The sequence below is a fragment of the Lontra canadensis genome, unplaced genomic scaffold (genome assembly GCF_010015895.1).
Source record: "Lontra canadensis isolate GAN:19392208 unplaced genomic scaffold, GSC_riverotter_1.0 scaffold134, whole genome shotgun sequence".
NCBI lineage: Eukaryota > Metazoa > Chordata > Mammalia > Carnivora > Mustelidae > Lontra > Lontra canadensis.
Genome location: NW_022631128.1, coordinates 1,264,233 through 1,283,672, shown reverse-complemented (window position 1 = coordinate 1,283,672; position 19,440 = coordinate 1,264,233). Strand labels below are relative to the sequence as shown.

Genomic DNA, 19,440 nt, shown 5'->3' with positions numbered 1-19,440 from the left:
TAGGCTGTCACTAAGAAATATTCTCCAGTATGTGAAAATTTATGAATATATTCAACTGAGATTTTCAATGTAAAAAATTCCAGTGGGCAGGCATTTACTACACTTGATCTTAGCCAAAAGGCCGAGAAGTGATAGGCAGGCATTTACAAATCAGATCTGTAAATTGGGTTGTCAATGAGAGATCTGCTTAATGAGGACTTAGGAACAAAGAGATTTTTCACCAGTGATCATCAATGGAGTTTTATGGGTTGGGGGCAGTATTTATGAATATAGATCCTGATAAATGTGGACCTACCAATCAGGGATACATTGATAGGTGTGCATGAATGGGGAGATATACAATAGGTATTGTGCTTTTTGTTTGTTTTTAAAGATTTTTATTTATTTGACAGAGAGAGAGCATGTGAATGCACAAGCAGAGGGAGGGGCAGAGGGAGAAGCAGACTTCCCAATGAACAGGGATCCCGATGCGGGGCTCGATCCCCGGACCCTGGGATCATGACCCGAGCCAAAAGCAGACACTTAACCGGCTGAGCCACCCAGACGCCCCTGTGCAATGGGTCCTATGAGATAGGTGTTGTATAGATTAATGTAGTATATGTCAACAGGAGTATTATGATTGGGTAGTTGTAAAACCAGCTGAGCAATAGAGCATATGCCAATAGGCAGATGTTTGAAAGATAAGACAAGGGGTGCCTGGGTGGCTCAGGTGTTAAGCATCTGCCTTCGGCTCAGGTCATGATCCCAGGGTCCTGGGATCGAGCCCCACATCAGGCTCCCTGCTCAGCGGGAAGCCTGCTTCTCCCTCTCCCACTCCCCCTGTTTGTATTCCCTCTATTGCTGTATCTCTGTCAAATAAATAAAAAATCTTAAAAAAAATAAAAAAATAAAAGATAAGGCAATTTGTCATTAAAGTCATAAACGAGTTATACAATCAGGTGGATATTTAAGAATACAGATTTTTTCAAAGGCAAGCAACAATGGAGTATGTATTGTGATGGTTATCAATAAAGAGAGATTTTTTTTGAGAGAGACAGTGTGTGCAAGGGGAGGGGAGGGGCAGAGGCAGAGGGAGAGAGAGAATCTTAAGCAGGCTCCACGCGCAGGCAGAGCCCAACACGGGGTTCGAATTTATGACCCTGAGAACATGACCTGAGCTGAAACTGAGAGTCAGATCCTTAACCAACTGAGCTACCAGGTGCTCCAATAGAGATTTTTAAAACAGGGGTTATATATAGATTTATTAGTTTGTTATGTGCAAAATATCATTGGTGTTTATATTATTCTTTAGTTTTTTTATAATTTCAATTTTAATAAATGTACTCACAAATAAAAAAATACAACCTATGTGTTTCAAATAAATAAATAAATAATAAACAGGTATTATAATAAGAAATATTCCAGTGGGGACGGCTGGCTGGCTCAGTGGGAAGAGCATGGGACTCTTGATCTCAGGGTCATGAGTTCAAGCCCCATGTTGTGTGTAGAAATTACTTAAATAAAAACAAAACTTAAAAAAAAAAAGAAAAAACAAAGAAAGGGCTCCTGGGTGGCTCAGTTGTTTAGGCATCCAACCCTTGATTTCAGCTCAGGTCATAATCTCAGATTTGGGAGACAGAGCCCCCTCGCTGGGCTCTGCACTGGGCATGGAGCCTGCTTTAGATTCTCTCTCTCCCTCTCCCTCTGCCCCTCCTCCACTTCTCTCTTTTTCTCTCTCAAAAAAAAAAAAAAAAAAGAGGGGCGCTTGGGTGGCTCAGTGGGTTAAAGCCTCTGCCTTCGGCTCAGGTCATGATCTCAGGGTCCTGGGATCGATCTAGTCCCACATTGGGCTCTCTGCTCGGTGGGGAACCTGCTTGCTCCTCTCTCTCTGCCTGCCTCTTTGCCTACTTGTGATCTCTGTCTCTCAAATAAATAAATAAAATCTTAAAAAGAAAAGAAATATGCCAATGGGTGTTCATGAATAAGATTTCTCAATGTCAGACACCTGTGGGTGATATGTCAATGGTTTTTAATTTCTCAGTGGGGGGATTTGTCAAGAGGGGTTGTGAACAGAGATATCTTAACAGATATTTTTGAATGGAGCAGGTTTTTTTTCCCCAAGAGGTTAATGGATGAAAGATTTGCCAATGGGTACGTATTTATGGAAGGGGAGATATACCATAAAGAATCATAAATGGAGATAAGCCAGTGGGCTGTTCATGAATAAATAGCACAAAAGTGGCTACAGTAGGCAGAATTCCGAGAATGACCCCCAATATCCCTATCACCCTTACATAAACTCCTCCCCTTGAATGTGAGTGAGGAAACCTGTGAATATGAAGCCCTGTAATTCCATGATTGTATTACATTAAGTAGCAAAAGGGATCTTGCCAATGAAATTAAGGTTAATCAATTGACCATAAAATAGGGAGATTACCCAGGTAAGCCTAATCTCAATAAGCACAGGTGCCCTTCAAAAATGCAAGTTTTCTCCCGCTGGTGGCAGAAGAGACATCAGAGAAACTGAAAGCGTGAGAAACGTTTGGCACATCCTATTGGCTTCGAAGACAAAGAGGCCCACGTGGTGAGGCATGCAACTGGCCTCTAAGGGCAGGGAACGAGCCCCGGCTGAGCAAGGAAATGGGAGCCTCAGCACCACAGCGGCAAGACTGAATATTCTGCCGATAACCTGAATAAGGTTGGAAATGGATTCTTCCTGTGAGCCTCCAGGAAGGAGCTCAGTGTGGTCAGCTTCGGTTTCGTGAGACCACTAAACAGAGAATTCAGACAAGCGCTCCTGAACTTTGGACCTACAGAACTGTGAGTTAATAAACGGATGTTGTTTTGCTGTTCAGTTTGGGGTAATTTGTTACATAGCAACAGGAACCTAATAAAGTATTCGCCAGTTGGGTATTTACGAAAGAGGGGTTATGCCACAAAGGGGGGACTTTTCAAGGTATTTACCAATGGCTTGGGGATTTGTCGTGTGCGATCTCTGCCAAGAGCTGAGATTTATAAACATGGGGATTTGTCTTCAATAGGGATTGCCTAAAGGGGAACTAACGGTTGTGGGTTGAATTGTGTCCTCCAAAAAGGTAGAGTGAAGCCCCAACTCCCAGTACCTTAGAATGCGACCTTACTTGGAAATCGTAACGGGAACATTATCACTTGGGGCGATGGCTGTCCTCAGAAGTCTTTGAAAACGTTGGTATTTGCCAGTGAGGGTATTTACACACTAGAAATTAGTGTAGGAGCATCATTCTCAGAAAAAAACGTTACAAATGAGCACTTTAATATTTGTAATGTTTTGGGGAAAGACCATCAAAATCATGAGTTAAATTAAAGGTACCAGCGTGCATGAAATTATTACTCCTAGCATTATACATTATTTCTAATATTATAAATTATCATTCCAAATAAAATATTATTTGTGATATTATAAGTAATTTACTAGGATTCATCACTACAAAGTTATAAATTATATTTACTGTTACCACTCATAAAATAAGCAATACAGAGAGCTGACTAGGTGTCTGGCATTGTTTTAAGCACTTTATGCATATATGACTTCATTTAATATTCACACTGTTCCTATGAGTTAGGCATTATTTTTAATCCCCATTTTCCAGATGTAAAAACTGAGGCATAGAGAGGTAATATGATTTCTCCAAGGCCACACAGGTAGGACAAGGAAAAGGTAAGATTTCTTAGGCAAAACCGTAAGCAGACACTAATGAAAACTTTTTTCATTAAAAAAAATCACAAGGGGGGCACCTGGGTGGCTCAGTGGGTTAAGGCCTCTGCCTTCGGCTCAGGTCATGATCCCAAGGTCCTGGGATCGAGCCCCACATGGGGCTCTCTGCTTCCTGCTTCCTCCTCTCTCTCTCTCTGCCTGCCTCTCTGCCTATTTGTGATCTCTGTCAAATAAATAAATAAAATCTTAAAAAAAAAATCACAAGGACTCAAATTTTAAAATACTGACCCAGTTAAAATCTTTTATTTTTACAATCTTTTTCTTTTTAAAACATTACTGAGGTGTAAATCACATACAATAAATTTTATCCATTCAACGCGACAATTAAGTTCATTTTAGCATATTCACAAAGTTGTGCAACCATCACAATAGAATTTTAGAATAGTTTCATCATCCCAAAAAGGAGACCCTGTACCCATTAGCAGTCTACTCTCCACTGCTCCCCCTTCCTCCCACCCCAGCCATAGACAACCACTAAGTTACTTTCTAACTTCACAGTTTTGCCTCTTCTGGACATTTCATATAAATGGAGTCATACCACATGTGGTCTTTTGTGACTAGCGTCTTTCAAGTAATATTTTCAAACTTCATCCGTGTTGTAGCAGTATCAGTACATCATTCCTTTTGATTACTGAAGAACATTCCACGGTATAGCTATACCGTATTTTGATTAGCCATTCATCAGTCAAAGGACATCTGTGTTGTTTCCACTTTGGGGTGGTGATGAATAATGCTGCTGTGAACATTCACGTATAGGTTTTTATATGGACAGGTTTTCATTTCTCTTGGGTGGATACCCAGCATTGCAATTCCTGAACCGTATGGTAACTCTGTTTAACACTTCTGAGACACTTTCAAACTGTTTTCCAAAATGGCTGCCCCACTTTATGTTCTGCCAGCAATGTAAAATGGGTTCAATTTTTCCACATCCTCACCAATACGTGTTGCTGTCTACACTTTTTCTTCTAGCCATACTAGTAGGTGTGAAGTGTTATCTCATTGTGGTATTTTTTTTTCCATTGTGGTTTTGATCCCCACGTCCTGATGCCTAATGATCTTGAGCAGTTTTTCTTGTGCTTAGACCACTTCTTTAGCTCATTTGGAGAAATTGCTATTCAGATCCTTTGCCCATTTTCAAGTTGCATCATTTCTGTTTTTATTATTGAGTCATAAAAGTTCTCTGTATGTTCTAGATAAAGGATAAAGATAAAGGATATGTGATTTGTAAATATTTTCTCCCATTCTGTGGGTTCACTTTTTACTTTCTTTACAGTACTGTTTGCAGAACAAAAGTTAATTCTGATGAAATCCAATTTATCTGTTTGTTTTGCAGTGTCTGCTTTTGATGTTATATCTAAGAACCCATTAAGGGACAAGATTTGAATACAGATTTGGCACCAGCATTTGTGCTCTTCATTACACTACATTACGTGTCTAGAAATTAAATCACTGCTATCGTTACACATGAAGTTATTATTATGTGTTTTGTGTTTTGACCTGAAAAAGTACACACATCCATGATCCTCCCACCCTAGCACGGACTTCAGGATTCTGGGTATGGATTGTGAGGTCCATTTTTTTAGGGGAGGTACTGAGACTTAGTGGAGGGAAGGGCCACCCATTGAGCTGGACTCCCCCGCCCACCCCGTGCTGCACACCTCACAGGGCTGACACCCTCACGTGCTTCCTCTCCGCCATCCATCTCTCCCAAGCAGAGATTCGCACCCAGACGCATGGAATGTTGAGGTGGAGGGTAACTCCCTTTACTTACTTTAGTGGATTTTCTGGAAGGGTAATGGAGGAAATGTGGTGACACCAGGACTACAGATAGCCTGCCAGGAGCCACACAAGGACTCTGAACTAGGAAGCCTCCCTGTAAGGTAAGTTCTCCATGGCAGCCATAACTAAAGGGAACTACGTGGAAGGAAGGTGCTTCCTCTGCAGCCTGACACTCTTTGTTGTCTGATACTCCCAGCCACATCTAGTGGCTACAACGGTCCTTGGTTTTGAGAAACAGTTGGATAAACCAGAAAATAATCAGGTGTGAGTATGCCTAGGATTGAGGTAACAACTGGGAGGGTTTGGTAAATTATTCTAGGCATTGGAGAACAGCCAGAAGCAGCAAGAACAGTCTGTGGCTGAGAAAATATTCCAGGACACGGGGAACAGTCACTGCAGTGATGTGAAACAATCAAAGAGACTATCAAACTGCCAGAGGGACAGAGAACAGTCCTTGGAGTTAGAGGATAGCCATAGAAACTCTAGAACGGCCGCAGGAAGTCATTCCTAAATGTTATGCAATAGCCAGAAATACCTAGGGGACAGCCAGGGATAAGGGAACCGTCTCAGGCTAAAGGAATAGCCAGAGAAATAAGGCAACAGCTGGAGGGGGACAGTGTCTGGACCTGAGGAACAGCAGGATCATCAAACATCTGGAGCGACCACAAAAATAGTCCTTGTATATTTGGAAGATAATCAGAGGGACTGCAAAACAGCCAGAGCAACAGGGGATAGACCCTAAGGATCAGACCACAGCAAGAAAAAAAAAAAGAAAGAAAGAAAGAGAGAAAGAAAGAAAAAGACCAAGGAGTTAAGTTCTGAAGTACAAGGAACAGAAAAATAAAGCAGCAGTCTGAGGGACTGGGGAACCACCAGAGTCCAAGGAACAATTTCAAGGATTGAAACAATAAACAACAAACCAGCATACAGAGATCAGGGAACAATGGCTGGTCCTAATACGGGATCATCATAAACTGTGGGGAATAATCACAAAGATCAAAGACACTATACTTAGGACTAGTGGTAATTCAACAGTCGTGGGAGCCGATATAGCAACAGCTGGCATAGCTACGGAGGACTACTGGGCATCAAAGACCCTGTCCTAGTGGCTAATACAGGATCGTCTGAACCAGGAAGGGCTGTAACGTAGGGTAGGCTCTAATGAGTCCCAGGCATTCTGATGAGGCTCACGAGGCCAATACACAGCACTAGGGAATAATGAGGGACCAGCATCCACAGGGGATAATCCATCTATGGGGATAATAGATGAACTGATGCTGAGATAGAGACATTATCACTTTAGTGGTGCTCCATGGCTAATCAGCAGAGTGACTAAGGGCTAAGAGCTGATTTTTTTATGATCAAAAACACTGTATTTGTGACCAATATAAGTGGATAGTGATGACACTAGTTCAGGGTCAGCAGCAGATGTCAAGACTGAGAAGCATGAGGCAAAGATTAAACTAATGAACAATCACAGGGCTGAGGCTACTCTAATGTTAGCATACGCAGTGATGAACTCAAATGTATGGTTGACACGCACTCAGCTGGGGCACCGTTGCATTCTGACACTGTACTAGTGGCCCATGATTGTAACTTAAGAGGGTCAAAGACACTGTACTGACGGCTAAAAGGTGATCAGCAAGTTGGGGCTAATGGGGAATCAGCAGATACCGTCCTGGAAGCTCATAGAAGTTAGCCTCAGCTTTTGTGGTTAATTGGGGATCAGCAGACAGAGGGAAGGTAGCAGAGTAGGATCTGCAGATACACTGCTGGGGCCTCATGGGTGTCAAAGAAACTACTGTTGGCTAATGGAGGACCAACAGATACCATGAGGGGGGCTAATGGGGGGTCAGCAGACTTGACTGAGGCTTCAACTGGTCAGAGACACAGAACTCGTGGTTAAAGGGAGGAGATTTAGCTGACATAATGATTCAACTGAAGAGGAAAAAAAAACGTGATGCATCCTCAAGGAATTCATACTCTGCTAGTGGCTAATAAATGAAAAGACACTTTGGGGTACCTGGGTAGCACAGGTGGTTAAGCTTCAACTTGGTTTTGGCTCAGGTCATGATCTCAGGGTCATGAGACGGAGCGTTGGGCTCCACACTCAGCCTGGAGTCTGCTTAAGATTCTCTGTCCCTCCCCCTCTGCCCCTCTGCACTGTGCTTACACTCTCTCCCCCTCTCTCTCACTAATAAATCAATACATCTTTAAAAATCAGTCAATCAAAAGGCATCTGTGTTTGGTCAGCAGATACAATGACAGGCTGTAGTGGAAGGTCGGAAGACACAGTGATGGGGGCTCTTTTAAGCAGATACCACTGGGTCTCAAGGTTAAAAATCTTGACGCTTGGTAAACAGGGGATCAGAAGACAGAGTGACAAGGTCATCTAAGTTCTGCAGATACTGTATTGGGGCTCAGAAGGATCAAGGTCACCACATTGGTGGATAACTGGGGAATAGCAGACGGAAACTGGTGCAATTGTGCTGTGCTGTGGGTACATGGTGGGGTCAGACACTGACTACAGGTGACTGATAAACATCACCATAATGAGTGCATCCAATGTGGTTTGAACACAGTGGGTTGACTATATCGTATGGTAGCCAAGTGGGGAGCAGTAGACACTGCCGATATGGGTCAACAGACATTACATTCAGTATAACAGAAGGCGACTAGACACAGTACTGTGAGTTAATGGGAGGTCAGCAGTCACTGTGCTGAATCTAAAGGAAAGCAAAAGAAACCCCATGATACTGAGTTAATGGAAGATCATCAGTCACAAAGCTGGAGGGTAAAGGGGCGAAAAGACACTCTCCTGTGAGCAAACGGGTCAGCAAAAATTGTAATGGCAGCGAAAAGGGGTGGTGAGACATGATGCTCCGAGCTAACGGGGAGTCAGCAGACTTTGCTGGATCAAAAAGTTGTGATAAGACAAGATATCGTGAGCTGATGGTAGAGGTCATTGTACAGACACTGTGCTCTAGGCCCAGAGAAATGAAAAGAAGTGCTGTAGGTTAATGGGGCTGACATATCCTGGGGTAAAACCTACTGTGGCGGTGGCTAATGGAGGATCAAGAGGGATTGTGCTTAAGCCATTAGGAGTCAAATACACACAGTAGGGTTGGCAGGGACGGTGCTAACCGAGGGTAAGCACAAACCATCACGGGGCCTCAGTGAAGGCCATCTTCATGAAGCAAGGCCATTTCGAAAGCCCTCGGAGGACTAAGTCTCCCATTGCCAGTGTTCTTTTACCTGATCTAGTGGTCAAGATTCCTGGTTTTCTCCCTGGAAGCCCACATATGGCTCCTGGTGTGGGAACCCGTAATATTTGTATTGTTGCTTTTAAATTTTAATTGAGATATAATTTATATCAATAAAGTGCACAAATCTTTTTTTTTTAAGATTTTATTTATTTATTTGACAGAGAGAGAGCTCACAAGTAGACAGAGGCAGGCAGAGAGAGAGGAGGGGAAGCAGGCTCCCTGCTGAGCAGAGAGCCCGATGCGGGGCTCGATCCCAGGACCCTGGGATCATGACCTGAGCCGAAGGCAGAGGCTTTAACCCACTGAGCCACCCAGGCGCCCCAAGTGCACAAATCTTAAATGTACTCATTTAATAATTTAATATGCATTCCAATCAAGATACAGAATAGTTCTTTCACCCCCCAGGAAGGTCCCCCCTACCCCTTAGGATTTAATCCCCATCCCACAGGCAACCACTGATCTGCTTTCTGTCACTATAGATTACTTTTATTTATGTTTGACATTTTCCATAATAAGAATAAGAATAAGAATTTTAAAACATAAAATTGAAGTTTTTTAAATGGTTGAGCTGAAGATTAAAAGAATAAATAAGATAACATCTTGATAAATTTAATTAATACTCAGTAAATGAGGGTTAGGGAATGCTGTTTAAAAAATGCATAAATGGGGCGCCTGGGTGGCTCAGTGGGTTAAGCCTCTGCCTTCGGCTCAGGTTATGATCTCAGCATCCTGGGATCGAGCCCCACAGCAGGCTCTCTGCTCAGTGGGGAGCCTGCTTCCCTCTCTCTCTGCCTGCCTCTCTGCCTACTTGTGATCTCTCTGTCAAATAAAAAAAAATTTTTTTAAATGCATAAAGTATAATATACTCATTCACGTGTATGCTGTATTTGGAGGCATCTGATGATTAATCCAAATATCCTGGGTCTTCATATTTATTATGAAACATCCAGGAAACAAAACAAAAACAGGTACTTAATTTAGCATCAATTTACTATAGCATAGTGCTATAAAATACTAATGGCAAAGGATTAACTTTTGTGGCTCAAAATGGTGCATTAGAAAACATTCTCAGGGTGCCTGGCTGGTTCAGTTGGTAGAGCATATGACTCTTGACCTTGGGATCATGAGCTGGAGTCCCATGGTGGGCCTAGAGCTTACTTAAAAAAGAAAAAGATAAGCTTTACCAAAAAAAAAGAACACATTTTCCAAGTTGAGAGGTTTGGGTATACACTAACAAACCTCCACTAAAGGGTATTTTTCAGGCAAAGAAGAAAATGATCCCGGATGGAATACAGGAAGGAATGAAAAGCAACCAAGATGGCAAACAAGTGGGTAAAATGAAATGAACATATAAAACAAAAATGTTTTGTGGGGATACATGACTGTATCTGTGTATGTGTGTATATGTATGTGTGTGTGTATCTATATATATAATATATACACATATATTACATATAAATATTTATATAAACCCCATAATACATTATTACATTTTAAAATATATACGTACATACAGATATATGAGCAAAGTTTCTATTAAAAATTAGCTTTAAAAGGGACGCCTGGGTGGCTCAGTTGGTTAAGCGGCTGCCTTCGGCTCAGGTCATGATCCCAGCGTCCTGGGATCGAGTCCCACATCGGGCTCCTTGCTCGGCAGGGAGCCTGCTTCTCCCTCTGCCTCTGTCTGCCTGTGCTCGCTCACTCTCTCTCTCCCTCTGTCTCTGACAAATAAATAAATAAAATCTTTAAAAAAAAAATTAGCTTTAAAAGATAATTTCTTGGGGGAAAACCATAAAATACTATCAAAGGTCAAAAAGGTGACTTAAAAAATAAAAAGACAAACCGTATTCATGGATACAACAACTTCAAGCCATTTTACACCTTTCAGACTGGCCACAATTTGAAAGACTGCTAATAAGTCCTGGTGAATACATGGGAAAATGTAAACTTCATCTCAAACTGCTCATGAGAATGTAAGTTAGTACAACCTAGAGGAGGAAAAAATCCAATTATTTAACAAAGTTGAAAAACTTCTGTATCAATCTGAAGAACCCAGCTAGGGGACAGAAACAATGCCAGTTATTTTTTAATGAAAAGAACTTATTATAAAGACTTTTTAGCTAGTCACAGAGTTACTAACCGTGTAACTGAAAAGACAGGGAACATTAAAATTATCGTGGAGATAGCAACTACAGGAAGCAGCTGGGCTAAGGTAACAAGGGAAGAAACTGGAATTGAAAAGTTGGAGGAGTAGTGTCATGTGGGTGGGACTCACACCTCTAGGGAGGTGGCACCGGCCAGCGGCTGCCAGCGTCTCTGAGGGGGTGGGAGGCGTACCGTAGGGGGTTCCATGGGTGCTGGAAATCTACAGCCTGGATTAAACTACCTCCACGGGAGGAACTGCTGTTGGCCAAGGGAAGAAGTAACACTGGGCTGACACTCAGATGAACAGGGAGCTAACAGGAAGGGGAAAAAAGGAGCAGGTCCCTTCTTCCTTCCTCACCCTCAAAGTTTATATTTAGTATCTCTTATTGGCAAGACCCAACAGGAAGAAGATGGCAAGACAGAAACATGTTTTGTAGATCATAGCCCAAGCACCACAAAGCACAGTGTAGAATGGGGATGTTAGAGCTAGGGCACAAGAGCTGAATCACTTAAACAATGCCTACACTCTATGACCCATCAGTTCCACTTTTAGATTTAGACACCAAACACAGACACGATACAAATGTCTTGCACCAAGAGAATGGAGAGAGAAATGAATGGACCAGACCTATATTTATCCGTGTGGACAGACCTTGGGAAGGTAACGTTTCATGAAAGGAGCAAGCTGCAGAACTTTCAACACCGTGTGATACCATTCATGTGAAGTTTTTAAAAGCAATAGGGTATTATATATTGTACAGTTCACACTATACACACAAAAATTCTCAGGGTAGATGACAAATTCTCAATGTTGAAAGGAAAACCTTAACTTTAGAAGAAAGAATAGGAGAATATTACCACCCTGAATCTGATCCATATTCCAACATAAAACCTCAGCAGAAGACTTAACAAAATTAAACAACCAGGCATAGTCCGTGAGGACATATCTGTAACACACATAACTGAAAAAAGATTTTTATATTCTCATATAGTAAAAAACAAAGCCAACAGACACTTAAGCCAAGAAGTAAAAGAGAAGCGGCCCATTAAAAACAATGAGCAAAGGATAGAGCACTGTCAGTGCACAGAAGAAAAAAACCGAAATGGCCAATCAACAGACAAGAAGCTATACCACCATACCATTCATTAGGGAAATCCAAATGAAATGAAAATGACAATGAGCTATCCCCTAACAGGAACTGGGATGTATTTTCACACCAGTGTAGGAGCCAAACTGTTACAGGCGTACTCTGGGTGCAGGGTGACCAGATGACCCAAAGGGCTTGATCAAATGGTGATAGGAGTCTTCACGAAGAAGCTTTCTCCATTGTACAAGGCAAGGGCCGGCCTACATGGGTTCTCTGATGTTCTGTGAGGTGTGCTTTCCGGCAAAAGGCTTTCCCACATTCCCGACATTCAAAGGGTCTCTCTCCTGTGTGAATTCGCTGATGTTCAATGAGGCGTACTTTCACGTAGAAGGCATTTCCGCATTCGCTACATTCGTAGGGTTTCTCTCCGGTGTGAGTTCTCTGGTGTTGACAAAGGGATTTCTTCATACTGAAGATTTTTCCGCATTCGCTACATTCATAGGGCTTCTCTCCTGAATGCATCCTCTGGTGTTCAATGAGGCGTGCTTTTACATAGAAGGCGTTACCACATTTATTACACTCATAAGGTTTCTCTCCTGTGTGAATTCGCTGATGTATCCCAAGAGATGAGTGCACCCTGAAAGACTTCCCACATTCATTGCACTGATAGGGTTTTTCACCTGTGTGAGTCCTCTGATGATTATTGAGAGTCATTTTCATTCTGAAGAATTTCCCACATTCACCACATTTATAGGGTTTCTCGCCTGTGTGAATTCTTTGATGCTGGTTTAGGGATTTCTTTGCACGGAAGTTCTTCCCACAGTCCCCACATTCGTATGGTTTCTCCCCTGTGTGAGTTCTCTGGTGCTGGGTAAGGGATATCTTAACTCGAAATGTCTTTCCACATTCACTACACTCGTAGGGCTTCTCTCCTGTGTGAGTTCTCTGGTGAATCATGAGGGTTGCCTTCTCAGAAAATGTTTTCCCACATTCGGTACATTCATAGGGTCTCTCTCCTGTGTGCGTTCTCTGATGTAGAATGAGTTGTGACTTCCTGCCAAAAGATTTCCTACATTCATTACATTCAAAGGGTTTCTCCCCTGTGTGAGTTTTCTGATGAGCAATGAGGTATGACCTTGCACTAAAGGTCTTTGCACATTCTGCGCACTCATAAGGTCTCTCCCCTGTGTGTATTCTCAGATGTTCAATAAGGTTTGATTTCCGGCAGTAAGCTTTCCCACATTCGTGACATCCAAAGTTTTTTACCCCTGTGTGTGCCTTTTTAGGACCAACAAAGCCTGTTTTCTTGTAGAAGATTTTCCCGTATCCATTATATTCAACAGCTTGGTCCAAAGTTTGAATCTTCTGATGCCGGAGGTCATTATCATGCCCGAGGGCATTACTCTCAACAGAACTGTTGTCACACAGCAGTGAGAGAGATCCTTTAAAAACAAATCAGATCACCTTTTCACTTAAAACTCAACAACGACTTCCCCTGTCAGAGTATCAAATGAAAGTGCTGCATAAAGCCTATAAAAAAGTGCTTAACAGAGTCTAAAAATCTCTACATGACTTGGCCCCTAGCTAACTCTCTTGATTTTCCCTCTCACCACCCACTGTTAAGTTGCACTGGCCTCTTTGCTATCTTTAGGATTTACCACTCAGACCAGACCTGACATGTACTCTCCTCTCTACCCAAAATATTAAAGATCTCCATGGTTCTGTCTCTCTCCCATCCCTGATGTTGGCGGACTCATGTTAACCTCACCAAAGAGTCTTCCCTGAGCACATTCTCTACAAGCACGCAACCATCGTTAGCCAGCTTTCTTATCTTGCGCTGATTTTCTTTTTACCACCAAACATGATGTATTTGTCTCTGGTCCCTTTCCCTCATCAGACTGCAAGCTTCAGAACAGAGCTCTTAGTTCATTCGCTGCTGGACCTCCACACCGTGAACGTGACCAGATTAGAGCGGATACTCATTTTAGATATGGTGGGACACTCATTTAAGATTTGGTGGAACACTAAATGAATGAATGAGTGAAGGCCTGACCACAGAAGGCATCCCAGGCAACAGAGGGAAGGAAGGCAATTTCGAATACTAAAGAGAGGCAGAACAGTGAAGAATGTCTGAGATGAGGCAGGCAGGGATAGATAAGAATGGCAGATAACTACAGAAATCAAAATAAAAGAGCACGGAGCACGTGAGCGTGAGCAGGATAACTGGCATGTGTGATTTACATATCTGAAGTGTGCAAACCTTACGTGGCCTCCAGTTGTTTCCAAAGCACAAGGGCCTCTAAAAAGAGATGACCAGAGAACACCTCCCAGAGTGTTTTGACCTGCATTTCTGGGCTCTTATTTCCCGTTTCCATATGTCTGGCTACTGCACACTCACCTGGGTAACCAGGGCCTGGGGATTCCTCCTCTAATATCCACAGCTCTTCTCCTCGCTCCAACTTGAAGATCATCTCTGGTTTGGCCACGCAGAGGCCTGTTAATGGGAAATGGCACAGGACATGGGCCAAGTTGTCTGAGCTTAGGGCCTCTGATGGAGGAGGAAGGTGCATCTTCGTGAGCTGCACAAGGAAGGGGGCCCATTTAAACCTTTCACTGGGGAAAGTGACGACACACACACTTCCTGGTGCCCCAAACTGATCAGTCACCTGTGACCCCTGCATCTAGAACTCGAGCATCATCAAAGTCTACAAAGGCTGCACACATCCCAGTAACCAAGACAGGACACACATGTGACCGGGAGTGACATGGGAGATAATCCTCACCCACAGATGCCAGGTTGCTGTAGTTCTCCAACATGACATCCTTGTGCATGGTCCTCTGAGCGGGGTCCAGGCTGTGCCATTCCTGTCGGGTAAAATCCACAGCCACGTCCTCAAATGACACAGATCCCTGTAACAACAATCTGCAAGGATCAGAATGGGACACACAGAGAAGATGTGTGGGAACTAATTCCACGGAGCACTAATATAATAAGAGTTAACTAGGAGTTGGGGAGCATGGGTGGCCCAGTGGGTTAAGCCTCTGCCTTCGGCTCAGGTTATGATCTCTGGGTCCTGGGGTCGGGCCCCGCATCAGGCTCCCTGCTCAGTGGGGAGCCTGCTTCTCCTTCTGCCTGTCCCCCTGCTCATGTTTTCTCTGACAGATTAATAAAATCTTTTTAAAAATTAAAAAAAGGGGGGGAATAAGATGGAGTGCCTGTTCTCAAAGAGCTCATACCCCAATAAAGAGACTTGTATATAAACACATTCTTGCCAGGTGCCTCGGTGGCTCAGTAGGTTAAGCGTCTACCTTCAGCTCGGGTCATGATCCCAGGGTCCTGGATCAAGCCCCGCATTGGGCTCCCTGCTCAGCAGGAAGCTTGCTTCTCCCTCTCCCACTCTCTCTGCTTGTGTTCCCTTTCTTACCGTCTCTCCCTCTGTGTCAAATAAATAAATAAAATCTTTATTTTTTAGCACACGGGAGCTGCGCTAGACACGTGTGCAGGGTGCAGTGGGCTTTCACAAGGGATGGAATGGGATTCTACTTTGTGTTATCAGATTCAACTCGATTCAGCTTCATCTGGGGAGACAGAGCTTTGAATCCCTAAACAAGAATATAATTTCCCTCCACAAACATGGGGCAATCACATAAGAAAAGGCAGGAAAACATGAAACACACATGGTGAGTTAGGGAACCTCACATAGAACAGTGTGACGGAAAACAGCACTTCAGGCTACGATGAAATAAAGGCTGTGGAGACACTCAGGGGCCAGAGAGTGGAGGGCTTTGGGGCTCTTTTTTCCTACACATTATCAGTCTCTAAGATATTTGACTGCATACACCATCAGAATATTTTCTGACCTTTGCACAATATATTCATACTTATAAATTATACAGAAGTACTGTCAAGTGGAGGGAAAGCACAGAATATTAACTCCCAGAAAAATGGCGTGAGCAGATGGGTTGGGGCTGGTGGCACATACTGAGATTAGCAAAACAAGAGAGATACTAGGTTGGCAGAAGGGGAAATTAAAATAGATCTTGGACCTCAGCTGGAGTGTTTATGACACATACTGATAGACATCCAGCTGGCAGGTGGGTATATGATTCTGAAGCTCAGAAGAGAAGGCCAGGACAGGCCAAGGCTTGGGAGGCAATCACATTTCAGTACCAGCTGAAACCACCAGAATAAATTGGATAGCTAAGAAAAAAACAAAGAGCTTGAGAAAACAAGTACTGAGTCAGCAGGGACACCAAAATGGCAGGAAGCTTGAAGGAGGGTACTGTGGGACAGAGAGAATGGGAGAAGTCCTGTTTTGGTTTTTTTTTTTAATGCACTCCTGCCCCAAAGTCAGCCCCAGAGTCAAAGCCACAAGCTTTGTTAGAAGCAGACACCTTGCACTCTGAAGAAGAGAAATCTTTTTCTTTCGCAAGGAGAATAGTTTAGCAAGTGCCCAGGAGGGCGCCTGGGTGGCTCAGTCGGTTAAGCGTCTGCCTTCAGTTTGGGTCCTGATCTCAGGGTCCTGGGATCGAGCTCCACATGGGGCTCTGTGCCCAGTGGGAAGCCTGCTTCTCCCTCTCCCACTCCCGCTGCTTCTGCTCCCTCTCTTGCTGTGTCTCTCTCTGTCAAATAAATAAATAAAATAAAATAAAATAAAAGCGACTGCCTTCGGCCCAGGTCATGATCCCAGCATCCCGGGATCGAGACCCGCATCAGGCTCCCAGCTCCATGGGGAGTCTGCTTCTCCCTCTGACCTTCTCCCCTCTCATGCTCTCTCTCACTCTCTCTCTCCCTCAAATAAATAAATAAAATCTTAAAAAAAAAAAAAGAGTATGGAAAGGATCCGCATTGCCTTTTCTCTAACCCCCTACCACTTGGCCCTGAGGGTAAACACAGTTATAGAAAGTGAGAGCCAAAGTAGAGAGATTAAAGCCCTAACTCTCCAGCCAAAAGATCATGGAGGGGACCGTGGGGGAGCGGGATCGTGGAAGGGGGGAATTGCTCTAATAAAATAGCCTAGAGTACATGAAACAAAACTAAAAGAACTGGAAGGAAAAAATGGGCAAATCCACACTTACGGCTGGTTGACCTTTGACCCTTCTTTTACTGATAGAAGTAACTAGAAGACAGAAAATCAGCAGGGATATAGAAAAACTGAACACCAACCAACCGACTTTGCAGAGCATTCCACTCAAAAATATAGAAATTAATTATGTTTCTTCAAGTACACATGGAATATTCACCAAGCTAGAACACACCCGGCATCATAAAACAAACCTCAACACACTCCAAGGCCCGTTGGGTCCCAAGGAAAGTTGACCTGGAACAACCAACTCCGAGATATATTTTAATAAAACAATTAGAATTTAGAGACAAGGAAACTATTCCCTCAGGGCCTCCTGGCAAAAAGATGAAACAACTCCCAAGACAAGAGAATTAAACTGGCATCAATTTCGCAAGACACAAAGCAGTAGTAATGTAGCACTTTCAAGAAAGTGAAGGGGGAAAAGTACCAACAAAGGCAATTCGATGCTTTATACTTGATACTCTTCAAGTATCGAGGCTATCAGAAGAACAGCTGAGTGGGCCAAAACACTGGTGCCCTTCCTAAGGAATTTCATAGAGCTGCACCATCCAATTCGGTAGCCACTAGACACGTGGTTATCAAAATTTAAGTTTTGATGAATTAAAATGGAGTAACATAGGAAATTCAGTCTCTCGGTCACATCAGGCATATTTCCAGTGTTCAGTAATCGCATGTGGCTAGTTACAGTCCTGGACAGCAGAGACCCAGAACACGCTCATCGCTGCAGGAAATGCTATTGGCCAGCCCTGTACCATCCAACCAAAACCAATGAATGGGAAAATTCTGGCAAAAGCCTAACAGTGAGCATTCCATATACTAACTGTAAAGCTAAGACTAAAACAAAGCTGGGTTCATGGGTCAAAAGACAACGTATAAACTTGAAGTTGTCCTGACAAAGTAGAAGAACAAAGAAAAATGGAAGAATAGAAAGAAAAAGAGAAAAGATGAGTAAGATCATTGACTTCTATATAGGCAAAGCTGAGATACAAATTAGATGTTATCAAAGATTAATAAGGAAAAAAAGGTAGGGCCATCTGGTTGGCTCAGTTAGTGGAGCGTGTGACTCTTGATCTAGGGGTTGTAAGTTTGAGGCCCATAGTGGGTGTAGAGATTACTTAAAAATAAAATCTTAAAAGGTAAACAGGTACAGCCGTTATGGAAAACAGAATGGAGGTTGTTCAAAAAATTAAAAATAGAACTATATGATCCGGCAGTCCCCCTTCTGGATATGTATCTAAAGGAAGTGAAATCACTATCCCAAAGAGATATCTGTGTTCCCATGATCACTGCAGCATTATTCACAATAACCAAGATATGGTCCATCCGTGGATGAAGGGATAAACACGTGGTTTATATATACAACCAGATTGATTGAGTCACGACAAAGAAGGAAATCCCACCATTTGCAACAAATTAGATGAAACTTGGAGGACAGGATGCTAAGTGAAATGAATCAGACAGGGGTGCCTGGGTGGCTCAGTTGTTAAGGGTCCGCCTTCGGCGCAGGTCAGGATCTTAAGGTCCTGGGATTGAGCCCCGCATTGGGCTCCTGCTCATCAGGGAGTCTGCTTCTGCCTCTCCCTCTGCCTGTTGCTCCCCCTGCTTATGCTCGCTCTCTCACCCTCTCTCACTCTCTCTCTGACAAATAAATAAAATCTTTTTTTTTTTAAGGAAATGAATCAGAGAAAGTCAAATACTGTATGACCTCACTTGTATGTGAAATCTTTTTTAAAAAGGTCAGACTCATAGAAGCAGAGAGGAATGTTACCAGGGGATGGGGGAAATGAGGACATGTTGGTCAAACAATACAAAGTCAGTTATGTAGATGAATAAAGTCTAGAGCTCTATGGGCACCTGGCTGGCTCAGTCAGTGGAGCGTGCGACTGTTTTTTTTAAGATTTTATTTATTTATTCGACAGAGATCACAAGTAGGCAGAGAGGCAGGTGGGGGTGGGGGGAAGCAGGCTCCCTGCCGAGCAGAGAGCCCGATGCGGGGCTAGATTCCAGGACCCTGGGATCATGACCTGAGCTTTAACCTACTGAGCCACCCAGGCGCCCTGGAGTGTGCGACTCTTGATCTCAGGTTGTGAGATCTACACCCACGCTGGGGGTAGAGATTACTTAAAAATAAAATCTTTAGAGATCTAACATATAGGCATGAAGACCATACTTAATAATACTACATTGAACAACGGAAATATGCCGAGAAAGTAAATTACGGGTGTACTCATCACACACAAAAAAATGGTAACTATGGGGGCGCCTGGCTGGCTCAGTTAGAGGAGTGTGTGACTCTGGATCTCGGGGTCGGGAGTTCAAGCCCCATGGAGGGGTGTAGAGAT

At 43.2% G+C, this 19,440-nt stretch overlaps 1 protein-coding gene and 1 pseudogene across 3 annotated transcripts in view; both read right to left on the bottom strand.

Annotated features, from left to right (window-relative positions):
* LOC116858329 lies at nt 1–133 on the bottom strand (annotated as a pseudogene).
* An 11,971-nt stretch (nt 134–12,104) lies between these two features.
* Nucleotides 12,105–19,440, bottom strand: part of ZNF157 (zinc finger protein 157) — a 36,082-nt gene continuing 28,746 nt past the window's right edge. For 2 of the 3 annotated variants that reach the window (XM_032842980.1, XM_032842979.1), the window contains exons 3-5: nt 14,795–14,921; nt 14,410–14,505; nt 12,105–13,453 (exon numbers count right to left, since the gene is read on the bottom strand). In XM_032842980.1, coding sequence (XP_032698871.1) covers nt 12,231–13,453; nt 14,410–14,505; nt 14,795–14,921 — 1,446 coding nt within the window. In that variant the 3' untranslated portion in view covers nt 12,105–12,230. The remainder of the gene's footprint in view (nt 13,454–14,409; nt 14,506–14,794; nt 14,922–19,440) is intronic. The other variant, XM_032842981.1, reaches the window with a different exon arrangement.